The sequence below is a fragment of the Manacus candei genome, unplaced genomic scaffold (genome assembly GCF_025592945.1).
Source record: "Manacus candei isolate 608988 ecotype Guabito, Panama unplaced genomic scaffold, ASM2559294v1 h1tg000037l, whole genome shotgun sequence".
Classification (NCBI taxonomy): Eukaryota; Metazoa; Chordata; class Aves; order Passeriformes; family Pipridae; genus Manacus; species Manacus candei.
Genome location: NW_026138085.1, coordinates 10,389,467 through 10,403,125, shown reverse-complemented (window position 1 = coordinate 10,403,125; position 13,659 = coordinate 10,389,467). Strand labels below are relative to the sequence as shown.

The window sequence follows — 13,659 nt, the reverse complement described above, 5'->3', positions numbered from 1 at the left end:
CTCCCTCGAGTAGCCCCAGAGCTTTTCCCTCCGGGCGCGGGGAAAGGCTCAAGCTCCGAACCCGGCGGAGCCCCGACCCCATCCCGCCCTGAAGCGATCCCGAGGCCCCAAGCAGCCCCCCCGGCCCCGGTACCCACCAGCCCTCCCCAGGGGCCGTGCCCGCCCGCAGCCGGCCCTGCATGGCGGCGGAGCCGCGCTCAGCGCCGCCGGCGCGTTGCCCCGCGGAGCAGCATCGGTCCTGCCACTTCTCAAACTCGGCTCGGAGCTGTCACCCCAGCGCCCATGTGCCTTATCTTGCAGCCTCAGTCCTGTGAGCCTTTCCTCCCGCGCCGGAGCGGTGGGTAAACACCGAGCCCAGGAGACAACTTGAAATATTTCAGGGTTGTCCCTGCAGAAACTTTCCCTTCCTTAGAGGGCTCCAAAGGGAGGGGTGCGGGGCGAGGTGGGAGACACAGGGAGATGTCAACATTAAACTGATGCCGGCTAATGCCGGCTCCAGGGCTCAGGCTGCGAATCCGGCATCAGGGTTTGGTTCGTGCCTTTTTTTTTTTTTTTTCGCGAGGAAGAGGATGGGAAGAAAGAGAAATAAGAGAGAAAGCGAGGCTGGGTGTAGCTTCGCCAAAACCACCTCCTATTTGGAGCGACTTCTTTTTAAAAAATCTAAGATAAGTGACAGTGGTTTTATTAAGGGGATTCAAATTAAATTTCTCCTGGAGAAAGCTTTGCAAACTCCCTGCTTATCGGAGGAAAAGAAAAGGAGCTGCTGATTGTGACAAGGATAGGAAAGCGAGGTAGAGAAATATATTTTGGATACATCTGTGCACAACTCGCTGCTTATCGGAGGAGGAAAGTGTCATTTGGAGATCTCAAGACTAAATCAGCAGCAAACATAGTTTTGAAAACTCCTTCCTCCGAGCGAACACAAGGGGCCAGAGAGATTAAACCCACCTATCCGTACCTAGCGAAACTCGCTGCTTCCTTTATTATTGTTATCATTATTTAATAAAAAGTCATTCCTACGGGACAATAGGGATAAATATTTAACTGGCGACATCTACGCGAAACTCACTGCTGGTAGCAGAGCTGCAGGGCAGGGTTTTTGTTGGCGCGGGGGGGGGAAGGCGCTGCCCGCGGGGAGCAGTGCTGCGGGCGGGGAGCGCCCCGGGGCGCGGAGCGGGGCGCGGAGCGGAGCGGGCGCGGAGCCTGCCTACCTCTGAGCGGCCGTGCTGGCGTCCAGGACGCCGGCTCCCTGCATCCACGTCCGCACCGCGTTCATCCCCGCGCCGAGGGGCTCTTCCTTCATGCTGCTCCCACTCCGCTGGATGCTTTCCTGAATCCCAAACATGAATCAGAAACAACAGCGCAAATCTTCCTTCTTTACTCGAAATTTTAAAAAGTGATAAAATCGCCAGGCGGACTGTTATATGTGGGGTTTTTTGATTTCTCTCCTTTTTCTCTCTCTTCAGCTGATCTCTGGAATCAAAGCAAGTCGGAGAAAGCAATCACAGGCACGGACATTAAAAAAAAAAAAAATCCAGAGGCAATCAGAGCCCGGTTTTGTTGCTGCTGTTTGCTGCGTGTGCAGTTTGTTTGGGTGCTTGGAGGGGCTGGCGGGGTGCTGGGGGCTGGTTGCAGCGCTCACAAGCCGGAGGAGTACTTGAAGTCCCTTTTGTATGAAGACACCCCTCGGATGGCAGCAGGAAAAAAAAAAAAATCTCAGATGGCAGTTTAAGAAACAATAGGACGAACGGGAGCTGCGGCAGGCTCTGCTACATCAAGTGTCATTTTCCAGTGACAAGAGAGGCAAGTCCCCCCCCCTTCTCCCCTCTCTCTTTTCTTTCTTTCTTTTCTCCCTCTTTCTTCTCTCCTCTCCCAGCCGAAGCGCTCTCCGCTCCTCTCTCCTCCCTCCTCCAGCCGCGCAGGAAGCGAGTTGCCGGAGCCGGGCGCACGCCGGGAAAGGGAGCGAGAGGGGCGCACCCGCGGCGGCGGCGGCGCGGACGGACGGCAGGAGGGAGACCCTGGGGCTCCCCGTGCCCCCTCCCTCTCCCGCAGCGCCGGGCGGACTCGCCGTCTCTCCCTATGGGAGCCACTTTGACTGTCCCCGCCGCCGAACACGAGCCCCGCAGCCCCGGCGGGCGGGGGGCGGTGCCGCTGCGGACACGCCCCCTCATTTGCATCGCGTCACCGCCCCGCCCCCGCCGCGCCGCCGCCAATGGGCGCCCGCGAGTAGCCGCGGCGGGGGCGGGGCCGCGCCCCTTCATTAGCATAGTCCCGCCCCCCGGCCCGGCCGACCCGCGGGGAAGTTGCCCCGGACCCCCCCGGGGCGGGGGGACCGACACGGGCACGGCCGCGCCTTTGTTCGGCGGCGGTGGGGCTCGGGGATCGCCGCGGGGGACACGGAGGGGCTCGTTCCCCGAGCGCCCGGGGCCGGCCCTCGCCGTGAGGGCTCCGCACTCCTCGCCCCCGCACAGCCCGCACCGCCGGCACAGCCCGAACGCGGCACCGCGAAGTGCGAAGGTGGTCGAGCTATCCCCGCTCCCCTGGGGATCCCCTGCCAGCGCCAGGCTGCCGACTCCGACTGCCCGAAGCTGGGGATGCCCTGTGCCCGCCGGCCCCTGCCCCGCCGGCCGTGCCCGCTCTGCCCGAGCCCGGGGAGGAGAGGCCGCCCCTTGCAGCGGGGTTATCCCTGCTGGAAACACGCGTGGGGGGAAACTTCCCCGCCGCAAATCCCCGCTGGACCCTCGCCGCTCGCCCTGGCTCCTGCTCCGCTCCCGGGAACGCTGCGCTGCTCTGCGGCACAAGCACTCGATTTCCGAACAGGACGGTTGGCAGAGAAAGTTCCTTCTTTTTGGTTGTTTTGTTGTTGTTTTTTTTTTCCTAGGAAGTCCGATTTTTGTTTTCCTAGGGAAAATAATAATAGTAGTAAAACCAATTCCTGCCCTCGCTAGGGAAGAGCCGGGCTGGCTGCGCGGTGGAGAAGCGGGCGCGGTCCCGCACTTCTCCGCGGGTTCCCCGACCTGCCGCCCGCCTCTCTACCCGCATCACCCTCCAACCTTTCCCCGCGCAACTCGTTCCCGTGAGCCCGGGATCTGGCCTCTGTCACGGGCTCTTGCCGCCGATGGGAGCTCGCTGTGCCGGCTGAATGGGTTATGCCTCCCCAAACACTGCCGTGCCCATCTTTGCACGTATAATGAAACAAAACTCCGTGCATCCCGGTAAGCCGGGCGACTCGCTCTCTCCAGGGCGATGTCACACCGCAGAGGCTTGAGGGGGATCCCCCGACCCGTTGTGTGGAGGGTAATCTCTGAAGTGTCTGCGTTATCTCTAAATTGCTCCCGTGTCCGTCTATCCCCCCACTCCGTGCTCCGAGGTGCGGGAGATGCTGCCCCGGGAGCGGCGGGCGACTCCTGCCCGCCCCTTCAAGGGGCTGCAGAGCTCCGTGAAGGGAGCGGGCTGCCCGAAGCCCAGCTAAGGGCCCGGAGAACAGCCAGCCTCAGTGCGACACGCTCTGAGCACCGCTATACAGCTCCAGAGGCAACCTAAGGCAGCCCGATAACTGCATAGGACCCTGTCCCAGCCACCTGTACATCACCTGGTGTGACACAGCCGCCTGAGCCCACAGCTAAGCCTCGGGCAGAGCTCTCCCTCCAAATCAGGCACAGAGCCCGTTGCCAGCACCTCGCTGGCACTGGGAAACTGCGCCCGATCTTTGGCTTTAGGAGAGTCCACACACGAAACATCCCCATCCCAAGCTTGCTGTGATCCCACACAGGAACTGTCACAGATAGCAAGTTTTCACATTCCCCGAAGATGATATTTGAATATTCTCATAATGCTACTGTGTCATATCGCAGGGATATGTGGAAGAACACGGACATACTGCCGCACATGAATATTTACACCATAGGTATTGCATAGGAGCAGTTTGGCTCCTGCAGTGCTCCGGCTTATTGGTCTTCCTCCGGCTGCTGCTGTATCAGTTGTATCATATCCAGCCTAAATGCCTCCATGGTGAGATACATTTTGCAATTAAAAGCTATTTGCACCTGCACTGATTACTCCTTTCCCAGGGCAGGGATCTGCCCAGGGAGGAATAATGCATTTGAATCAATATACCGAGCAGTTGGCAGATTTTGCCCTTCAAATCTGTTCAGGGGATCAGGGGACCGTTTCCATGCGTTTTCCTGGATGCTGAAAGGAACAGCATCCCAGCAGCAGTGTGAGGGCACCTCCACCGGGCAGGGATAGCCAGCCACGACATTAAGAGTGACAAGTTCTCCACTGCTTTCCTCCTTATAGAAGATTTGTGCCTCTGTGTCCAACACACAGGAAGGTCTGGGAGTCTCCTGCTGAAGGCTAGGGGAGATATCCCACCTGAGGCTTACGGATGTTCTCAAAACCAGCAACTAATTGCTACCGGGATGAAAGAGTTAAACACTGGCTCGACCCCCGCTGGAGGAGTGTGAAAGAAAAGCAGAGGGAAACAGGGAGGGGGTGAGAAAGTCAGGACTTTGGGGGTAAAAAAAAAAAAAGGGGGGGGGAGAAAGAAAGCTAAAAAACTAAAATAAAGTAAAATTTAAAAAAAAGAGCTGGCACCAGGCAAGGAGACTTCTGTGCTCCATCCACCCCGCAGAGGCCAACCCTGCGTACTGAGGCTTTGATTTTTAAAGAATTCCCAGTTGCTTTTAGCACTCACTTTCTGCCCCCTGCCTGAGTCTGCTCTCTGGACCACCACGGTCTGACTGTAGCAGCACACAGACCACTGTCAGGCTGGTTATGAGGCCAGAGCATATTCATGTGGAAAGCTGGATCTGTCCTTTCCTCAGCACGGCAAATGGAGCTGGAGGACACTCCTCAGCCCGCCACGGGGGAGTCCTCAGTGGACTGGCTGGGACTCGGCATTTAACTGTTTTGCTGCAGAAGGAAACTTGGGCACGTTGCAGCGAGGTTTCCCTGCAAGCCCGAGTTAAATGCTCTCAACGTTCAAGGCAGAATAAAACACACACAGACTTGCAGGCTGCGATTTTCTCCCAGGGGTGAGCAAACTCTCCGCTCCCAAAGCGAGTGAGAACCGCGAGGTTGAGCCGTGGATTTTGCCCAGCAACACAAAGCCATGAGCTGTGATTTTGCAGTACAGGCAAGAGCTGTTTACAGACAGGACCTGGACACGGTCACAGTTTCCCTGGTCGTCACAGATAGCAGGGATGGGGCAACGCTGAGATCCAAATGCCAGCGAAAGGGAACAGAGGAGGTAAAGGCTTGTCCTATGTAGAAGAAAATAGGGCTCCTGGGGAACAACTGGCTTTGAGACCTTTGAAGAAGGGGGCCATGGAAGGAGGCCTCACTCCAGAGGACAAACGCAAACTCTACGAAGCTGAAGACAGAAAGCCCAGAGCACAGGAGTCTCTTTGCATAGGGAAAGGCCTCTTCCCTGCCCTGAAGCTGTTTCCAAGTGAGCCCAAGGCCCCTCTCGCCTCTGACCTGGAGTTTATCCAGGACAACTCCCTCCTGCTGCCTCCAGTCCCTGAGCTCTCAGCACCAAGGGGACAGTCAGGCCTCACTTCCCTCTGCCCAGACTCCAAAGGAGGGAAGAAATAGTTGGAAGTGGGAATTTCTGAGAGAAAAGCCTTCTGCTCCCTCCTCCCTGACCTTTGCAGCTGGATGAGGTTCTCCCAAAGGGATCACGCTCCTTCCTGCCCTTCCTGGGAGAAGGCAGATGAACAACAGACTCGTGTCGATGGGGGGAAAGGGAAAAGCAGCCTCTCTTCTCAAGGTGGGACCAAAAGCAGAGCACTGGGGTCCTGAGCACGTACCTGCACTTTTCTGAGGGTTTGGGAACAGTTCACTTTTAGCCTCCCCAGCAAAAATGCTTTCCATATCTATTTTCCTTATGGCCAACAGGCTTCTGTTTTGATACAAAGACTTCCCATGCACAGATAAACCCAGTATCTGTCCTGGGAGGTGATGATGGCACTGTTTAGGTACTTGGGGTGTTTTATTCCTCCTACCTGGCTTGCTCCTGGGGAGAAGGAGAAGACTAGAAAAAGGCTCAGAGGACTGGGATATGATGCTCTGCCTGTCCTGTTAAGGAGGAAGGAGACTGGATGACTTTGTCATGTGGTGGTGACAGCACCCCACGTTTACCCCAACTGCCATGAAGAAGCAGTAGAGGGCAACCTGGATGGAAAGGTTCATCAAGGAGCATTCCTCCTCTTGCCTTCCTTGAGGGACTAGGGATTCCCTGGTTGCCCCCAGGCTAAGATGGGGCGTTTGGGCTCTTCCTCCAGGTCGGGGTTAACTCCTGCGGGTCGGAAACAGCGGGGTGCTGAGGGGACCATTTGCCCACCGACCTTCAAGAGCCGGCAGAGAAGGGGGGACCCACCTCTGGGAGCCTGGGGGTGGAGGGGTGCAGGACCCTGGGGCAGGGCAGGCAGGGGGGTTGTCAGACAGCAGCAAGAGCCCGACAGAGTGAACCCTCTACCAGGAACCCGTCAGAAGGAAGGCGGGAGGATTACGACGCCCCCAAGCTCAATCCCCCCCATTACCACCCGGGGCAGCAGCCCCCCATGGCAACTCCCCGGGAGCGGGGGGAGGATTCGAGCAGAGCTGCGGAGTCACGTCAGGGCGAGCCCTGCGCGGGGCTGCAGGAGCGGGGCAGGGGAGGGAAGCCCAGCTCGGGTCCCGCTCCGCGGAGGGTCGGGGGGTCCCCGCGGTGCCCCCGCGGCCGAGCCCGGACCCCCGGGGGCGGTGCCGGGGCCGCGCCGCGTGCCCACGGCTCCTCCTGGCGGCCAAGCGGGGAATTGCGCCCGGCGGCGCCGCGGGCACGGGGCATCCCGGGGGGCCCGTCCTGGGGGCCCAGCTGATGGGAAAAGGGAACACTGCCCCTACGAGGGGGAGCGCCCTCCACTTTCACCAGTTACGTGCAGACGAAATCTGTTTCCTTAGTACTGTGGGCCTGTCGGAGTGGATGCTCCGAGGGCTGGAGCACCTCTCCTGTGAGGACAGGCTGGGAAAGTTGGGGTTGTTCAGGCTCAGTACTTAAAGGGGGCTTGGAAAAAAAAAAAAAAAAAAAGGAAAGAATGACTTTTTACACAGGCAGATAGTGATAGGACAAGGGGGAACGGTTTTAAACTAAAAGAGGGGGGATTAGATTAGATGACAGGAGGAAATTCTTTACTCAGAGGTGTGTGAGGCACTGGAACAGGTTACGTAGAGAAGTTGTGGATGCCCAACCCCTGGAAGTGTTCTAGGCCAGGCTGGATGGGGGCCCTGGGCAACCTGATCTAGTGGATGGCATCCTGCCCATGGTAGGGGGATTGGAACAAGATGATCTTCAAGGTTGCTTCCAACCCAAACCATTCTGTGATTCTAGGATATGCTGGTGGAAATGACGCTATGTTATAGACAACTGCAGATTTTTGATCCCTACAGTACTCACACAAGCTTGCAATACCAGTTTATGCTGGCAGGCACTGGACAAATCATGTTTCTTTTATCACACAGAACCTTGCTACGATTTTTACATTGTCAGTTCAGCAAAGCATGTAAACATATAATCAACTGCTATTGGCTTCAGGGAGATGTAAGAGCATGTCTACAATTGAAGAGCGAAGGGAGAAACCCAGAGGTGTGCACCCCCTCCCTCTGAGAGGGTGAGTTTAAGCATATTACATGGAATGGATTTAAATATCCACTAAAGTTGTCACACACTTTGCTGAATGAAGACTGAATATTATCAGAAGTATTTATGTGACTCTGGAATCTGTATCTCCTTTTAAACACTTACATAAACTGTGAGGACTTTGCTTCTCGGGATTTCAACTTAAAGGTGCACAAGCTCCTTTGAAGGATGCCCTCCAAAATCTCAGGCTATTCCATCAAATTGGGGAATTAAAGATTCGATTCTTGGTAGCTTGTAAGCATTACGTTTTCTATGTCTAGGACCAGATTGCTCAGGATTTGGCTGTTCTTTTTGTGCTGACCATTTTGAAACCTATTTTCTCTGTCATTCATGTCAACATCAGAAGGCCTTACAATTTCAGCAGAAGCAGAACTAAGTTCATCTGGCTCAGAAATTTGTCTGTAGCCACAGGCATACCTTTGACCAGTGAGATTTTACCAGAACACAGCACAGAATGCTTTGGTTGCAATGAAGTTTAAGATACCAAGACAGACTCACATTTATATGTACTTTCCAGAGCTTTGGACAACTTGAACTTCAAGTCCCAGCTTTCTGTGATCCAGATCAGGAGATTTTCCTTTGTTTTCATCTTTGTGTAGGATCTGTGTGACTCGAGGCAGACCAAAGACATCCACCTGCTCTTCTCATGTCCCTTCTCAGGACTTTTTGTCAAAAATATTCAACCTGTGTGCAAAAGAAAAGTTCTGGTAAAAAGATACCTGGACAGTGCTAGTTACATGGGAAGGAAGGGAATTCATTAGGAATTCTGTGTTATTTTGTGTTAGTTATAAAGTTTGTACCTGTTTCAAAGTCTGCATTTTAGCAGAGCTAAAGTGTGCTTAAACACTCTTACACGTGAAAATTTCTTGGAAGCTGCCGTTCACTAACTAGAACTTGTGGGGGAAGTGAGACATCGTAGTCCTTAGAGAAGCTCAGCTCATGCTGAATTGCACAGGAAAGGGGCAGCCTGTCTGAGCAGGCATCTGTGTGCACGTGTGTTTGTTCCATATGCACACACATTCATTATGGATGACATACAAATGCTGCTCATGCTTCCTGAGCAGACTGTTATGGTAAGGCTCACATCCCACTGATCTCACTGCAGGGCTTAGGAAGCGTTCAGAAGCCTCCAAAAATGCGTTACAAACGATGTATGGAGAAATAACTTCCTCCAACACTGAAACAGAGTCATTGTCATGGTGTGATGAAGGAACTGTTAAACAGACATGGCAGCAACACTGGAGCTAGAGTCTAGCCGGGATATTTCAAGCAACTTGTAAAAAGTTCACTGATTCTTTAATGGCTCCACCTGGTCAGAGCAGGATCTCTGGCTTATGTGCCTTCCAGAAGATATGCTGCAAGAAAAGTGTGTCTTAGATGATATGAATCAAAGCGGTTCCTCTAACATCATGTTGGTCTGGAATAGCTGTTGACCTGATGCAGTGTTAATGGGAACATTTATTTGTTTCTTTATCACTACAAAGATGTCATATATACTTACCCTGCTGCTGCCACTGTTCCCAAAGGGCTGTCAGCACCAGAGTCATTATAACATGACTGCCAGAGGTAATTTTTTTCCCCCCTCACAAATTTCTTCAAATGATTCTGTAAAGAGAGAAAGAACTCAGGTACAAAAATTGTTGGTAAAAGAACAGTGCAGTGTGATGTGGGCCAGAGAAGGTCCCCTAAATGTCTGCCAGTTTCTGCTTTTATTGCTTATGGACAGAAACAGAAACACAGCCCAGACCCATTTTGGCATGGGGGGTGTGCGCTGTGGCTGGCATGCTGAGGATGGGATTTGACAGTGGAACTCTCCAACCCTCTCTCCATTCATGGACCAAATGGGTGACATTTGTGTGGCATCATGGGACCATGCAGGGTAGCTGCATGGAGGGGCTGCATTCATCTCATGAACCCCACTGTTGTATTTCTTCATATTTCTTGTGCGAGAGCACAAAGGTTTTAACACAGTGCTTTGGTAACACAGTCATTAGTAAATAAAAATTAGGCAGAAACCCACTGCCTTTACCTGTGAAAAAAAAATAATCCCATCACATTTCATTTGTGTCATGCAATGACTTGACAGTTTAAGGAAATTGCTAATGGGACCTTTTACTGCGGGGTCACGAGTTCAAACCTGGCTCTGTCGGTAATGACCAAGAGTATCTGATGAATGTTTGATGACGTGAGATTAAAATATGGGTCTCAATCCATTTATCAGTAGAAAAACCCTTCAACAACTCGAGCCCCTTAAAGCTAATCCCGATAGAAAAGCCAGCAAGGCTGGAGCGTGAACAAGCCCTCCAGAGCCCCCCGGTAGATCAAGGTCAGGATGGGGGCATGCAGATGGAAAAGCTTACAGCAGTGAGGGCTGGGCAGCACCTTTCGGTGCATAAACAAATCTACTGGTTAATGCACTAAAATACTCCCACAACAGCACGGAACGACAGAGCCAGATCCGGTATTGTTCTCACAGGGACAATGATCCTGGAGTAGGGGGGAAGACGCAAGCATTAGGAAACCCAGGATCAAGGACTGATTGATACTAGTGCCAAAACTCGGGAATTCACAATTTTCCAAGCTGAAAAGTTATGTTTGAATTTCTCGATACTATAAAACTACCATAAAGTTGGAAGTCAAGTATCAAAAGTGAGGGGCAAGGAGCTGGTAAATGTCCCTTTAAAATGCCCTAATTTGTTTCGGTTTTGTTTTTCTGAGATCAACAGAAAAAGAAGTTATTGCCAGATTCAGTACTTCCCAAGTTGTCCCTTGCTCTCAAAAAGTGTAAAGCATCACTGGTAGAATTTGGCAGCCACCGACAGGCAAAGACTGATGGCTGAGCAAGAAACAGCCCAACCTGCCTCGAACAGGGTCCAGGTGCACAGGCTGGATGTGTCTCTACACACATGTGTGAGGTCCAGCCTGGCAGCACTTCCAGAACCTGCTCTGCATCCTCCTGAAGTCCCCCCGTGCTTCTCCTTCAGAACTCAGCCCAGAGACCCAGGAGAAGCGGGGGACCGAGAAAGCTGGGGGGTGTCTGCCACGGCACCACCCAGGACCCCACGCTGCCTGCTTCCAAAATAAAGTGATGGGAAAGATTTCCATCCCTTTTAAACTCACCAAGTGCTTGCAGAGCATTTCTCAGCCGTTTAGAGGGAAATTAAAAAAGCGTGAGGGCCATCTGGTGGGAGCAGGGAGGGGGTTCCACTCTACCTCATTGTTCTCCACAGTTTTGCTACGGGCTAAATCCAGCTGCAGAGACCACTGGCCGGATGCTGAGAAATGGGGGAATGTTGGAGGGGCTGTGCTGGCATCATTTACCTCAGTAACACGCCTGGCACCTCAGAAGTTCCTTTTTTAAGGTAATTACATCCATGCTGACTATGTCACCGCCAAAACACAACAAACTTCTGGCAAGTGTAACCAACGGAGGCACCGCTGGGGCCAGGGAGGGGTGTGCAGGTACCTGCAAAAACACGTGAGCACTGAGTGCAGCACAAACACCTCCCAGGGATGGGGAGTCTGGGGCTGCAGGCAGGGAGAGGCTCCTCCACACCATTTACGGGGTCAGAGCAGGAGTTTCTGCCCAGTAAAACTCAGTACTGACTCACTAAAATCAGAAGCACTTACCTGACCACTGGAAATGCTGAGGGGCTGGGACTCAGCCCACCTGTACCCCCATTGCAGCAGGTATGGTGTGGACTCAGTGGGAGTGCTGGAGCTACAGAATCCTGTCGGGTCTGTTGCCCTTTGTCAGAGAACATGCTGACTGGGGTTGTTGAGTTCTGCAAGGTGCACTCACACAAATCCCATCCAACCAGCCACAGCTTCAGAACAAATAAGAACCCAGATTTAAAAAGGTTCTCGTGACTCTCCAACTACATCACTTTAATTCATCAATCTCCAAGGCTTTGTAGTTGTAACTATAGAAAATAATAGTCTAAACTTTAGTATTTTCACCCAGCTATATAACATTTTCTGCATAAGACACTTCCTGTGCATCTTTACACGTTCTGGGATTTGATCCATATTGATCTGCATGTGCTCGTTGCAGGATCTTTTAAGGCTGCAGAAATTACAATTTCCACACTAGTTACAAAATAATTACCCATAATAATTTAATAATGAGTTTTCTCTTTAAATTATTAAATTATAAGTACCCAAGAAAATTGTCAATTTTAACAAGTTTAAATTCAAATGATAAATGCCAAATCTGTGTTAAATGAGACCAGCAAATTAGTAATTAAAATATTTATGTAAGAAGGCAAAAGATATTGTATTCAAGGAGCTGCAGAGCAGCCTCCCATCAGAGCATGTGACAGTGGCCTGTGTTTGCACATTCGAGCTAAAAAACCCTCTGCAAAGGGGAGAGGGAAAAATACCTGATCCCATAATTGAAGCCGGTCAGTGTTGAGTGGCATCCAGTGGGATTTCTCCAGAATCCAAGCAATTCTCAAAATACCCTTGGTTTATATTGAGTAGAAATCCTGATCCAAATGAAATTATTTCTATGATACAAATTGTTATCTGTGGGAAGCTCCAAACGAAGGAATTGCCTTCACGGCCCCTCAGAGCTTTGTCGCTGAGAGCAGAGTCAACTATGCTGTGTTTTTTAAGATGGGGGGAAAAAAACGTCTTTCAAGCTGAAAGAAAAATACCAGTGTCAGAGCAGAGTTCTGACTCCCTGCAAACGTAAATCCCATTTTTCCAGCAAACTCAGCGGCGCATCAGCACCACAGAACGCAGCTCCACTCGTGACTTCGCAGTGAATCCAAACCTGGAATTTTTTTATTATTATAATTGGTACTTTTCTCCCAGTAAAACTCCCGGGCACTATTTAAACTGTCCAAACGCGCTGGCAGGAGCTGCCGGTGCCGCCGCCGGTCCCGCACTGCCCCGCCGTGGCGGCCGCCGGCACCGGCCCCGCCGCTCCCCGCCCGCCACCCACCTCTTCCTCCCCGCTCCAGCCTCTGCATCCCGGGCATCTCTCACCGAAGAGAAGAACAAACCCTCTGGAAAGCGAACCCGGGCTCCTGGGAAGCCGAGAGTCCCATTGCACAGGGCACAACTTCATCCCGATGTTTACACAAAGATCTTCAGGACCGGTGTAAGGGTTGGATCCTCGGGAGCACTCTGGGTTTCTGCCCAGAGGAAAGTTTAATCCCACAGTCTGATAGAGAACAACATCAGAGGAGCATGAAACCACCACAGCCATTGCTGCTTGGTCCCCTCCAAAGCACAGCACAGATGGATACAGAGCACACTTGTGTCCAAAACCAGAGGGAACAATTCCAGACCCATCAGTGTACAGGCAGAGCCAGCTAAAAAATCTGTAAGACTTATATTTTCTGTTGAGAACAAGACTGAGGAGATTGTGGGGGTTTGAGCAATTTTAGTCTAGTGGAAGGTGTGCCTGCCCATGGCAGGGGGTTGGACTACCTGGTCTTTAAGGTCTCTCCCAAAACAAATCATTCCACGATTCTGCACTCACAGCAGCTGACCAGCAGCAGCACATCATCCCAGACCAAACACCTGTCTCCAGGGTCCTGCCTGAAAAAAAAAAAAAAGGGGGGGGACCTGGAAAACAGCAGAGTTGTCTTAAATGCAACTGTAACTGGTGAGAAATAGCCGGAGGGGTCCAATTTTAGTGGAAATGCCTCCAACAGCTTCAGTGAACCCTCACTGCCGTGTGTTACAGCTGGACATAGGGACAGGCACAGACCAGAGCCCCCCAGCTGCACCCATGGAGCTCAAAAAGGAGCTGCCATACTCACATCTTCTGCAGTGCTTAAAAATCAGTATTTAAGAACATCAAAGCATAAAGAAGAATTCTAGTAATATCTAACAGTTGAGTTTGAGGTTCTCCCATGGACTGTTTCCTACCACCTGTGCCAATGGAGATCATCACCAGCCTTTTTTCCAGCAAGATGACCAGATCAGCTGTACCCCAAACTCAACTACATGCACGCAAAGATTTT

General features: G+C 52.3%; 2 protein-coding genes across 9 annotated transcripts in view; both read right to left on the bottom strand.

Moving 5' to 3' along the window:
- Positions 1-2,182, bottom strand: part of EBF1 (EBF transcription factor 1) — a 272,964-nt gene extending 270,782 nt beyond the window's left edge. For 4 of the 8 annotated variants that reach the window (XM_051794241.1, XM_051794242.1, XM_051794243.1 and 1 more), the window contains exon 1: positions 1,212-2,182. In XM_051794241.1, coding sequence (XP_051650201.1) covers positions 1,212-1,345 — 134 coding nt within the window. In that variant the 5' untranslated portion in view covers positions 1,346-2,182. The remainder of the gene's footprint in view (positions 1-1,211) is intronic. The other 4 variants (XM_051794246.1, XM_051794247.1, XM_051794248.1 and 1 more) reach the window with 2 other exon arrangements.
- Positions 1-13,659, bottom strand: part of LOC127473973 (ovoinhibitor-like) — a 225,811-nt gene that overhangs the window by 78,405 nt on the left and 133,747 nt on the right. The gene's annotated exons all lie outside the window — the stretch shown is intronic.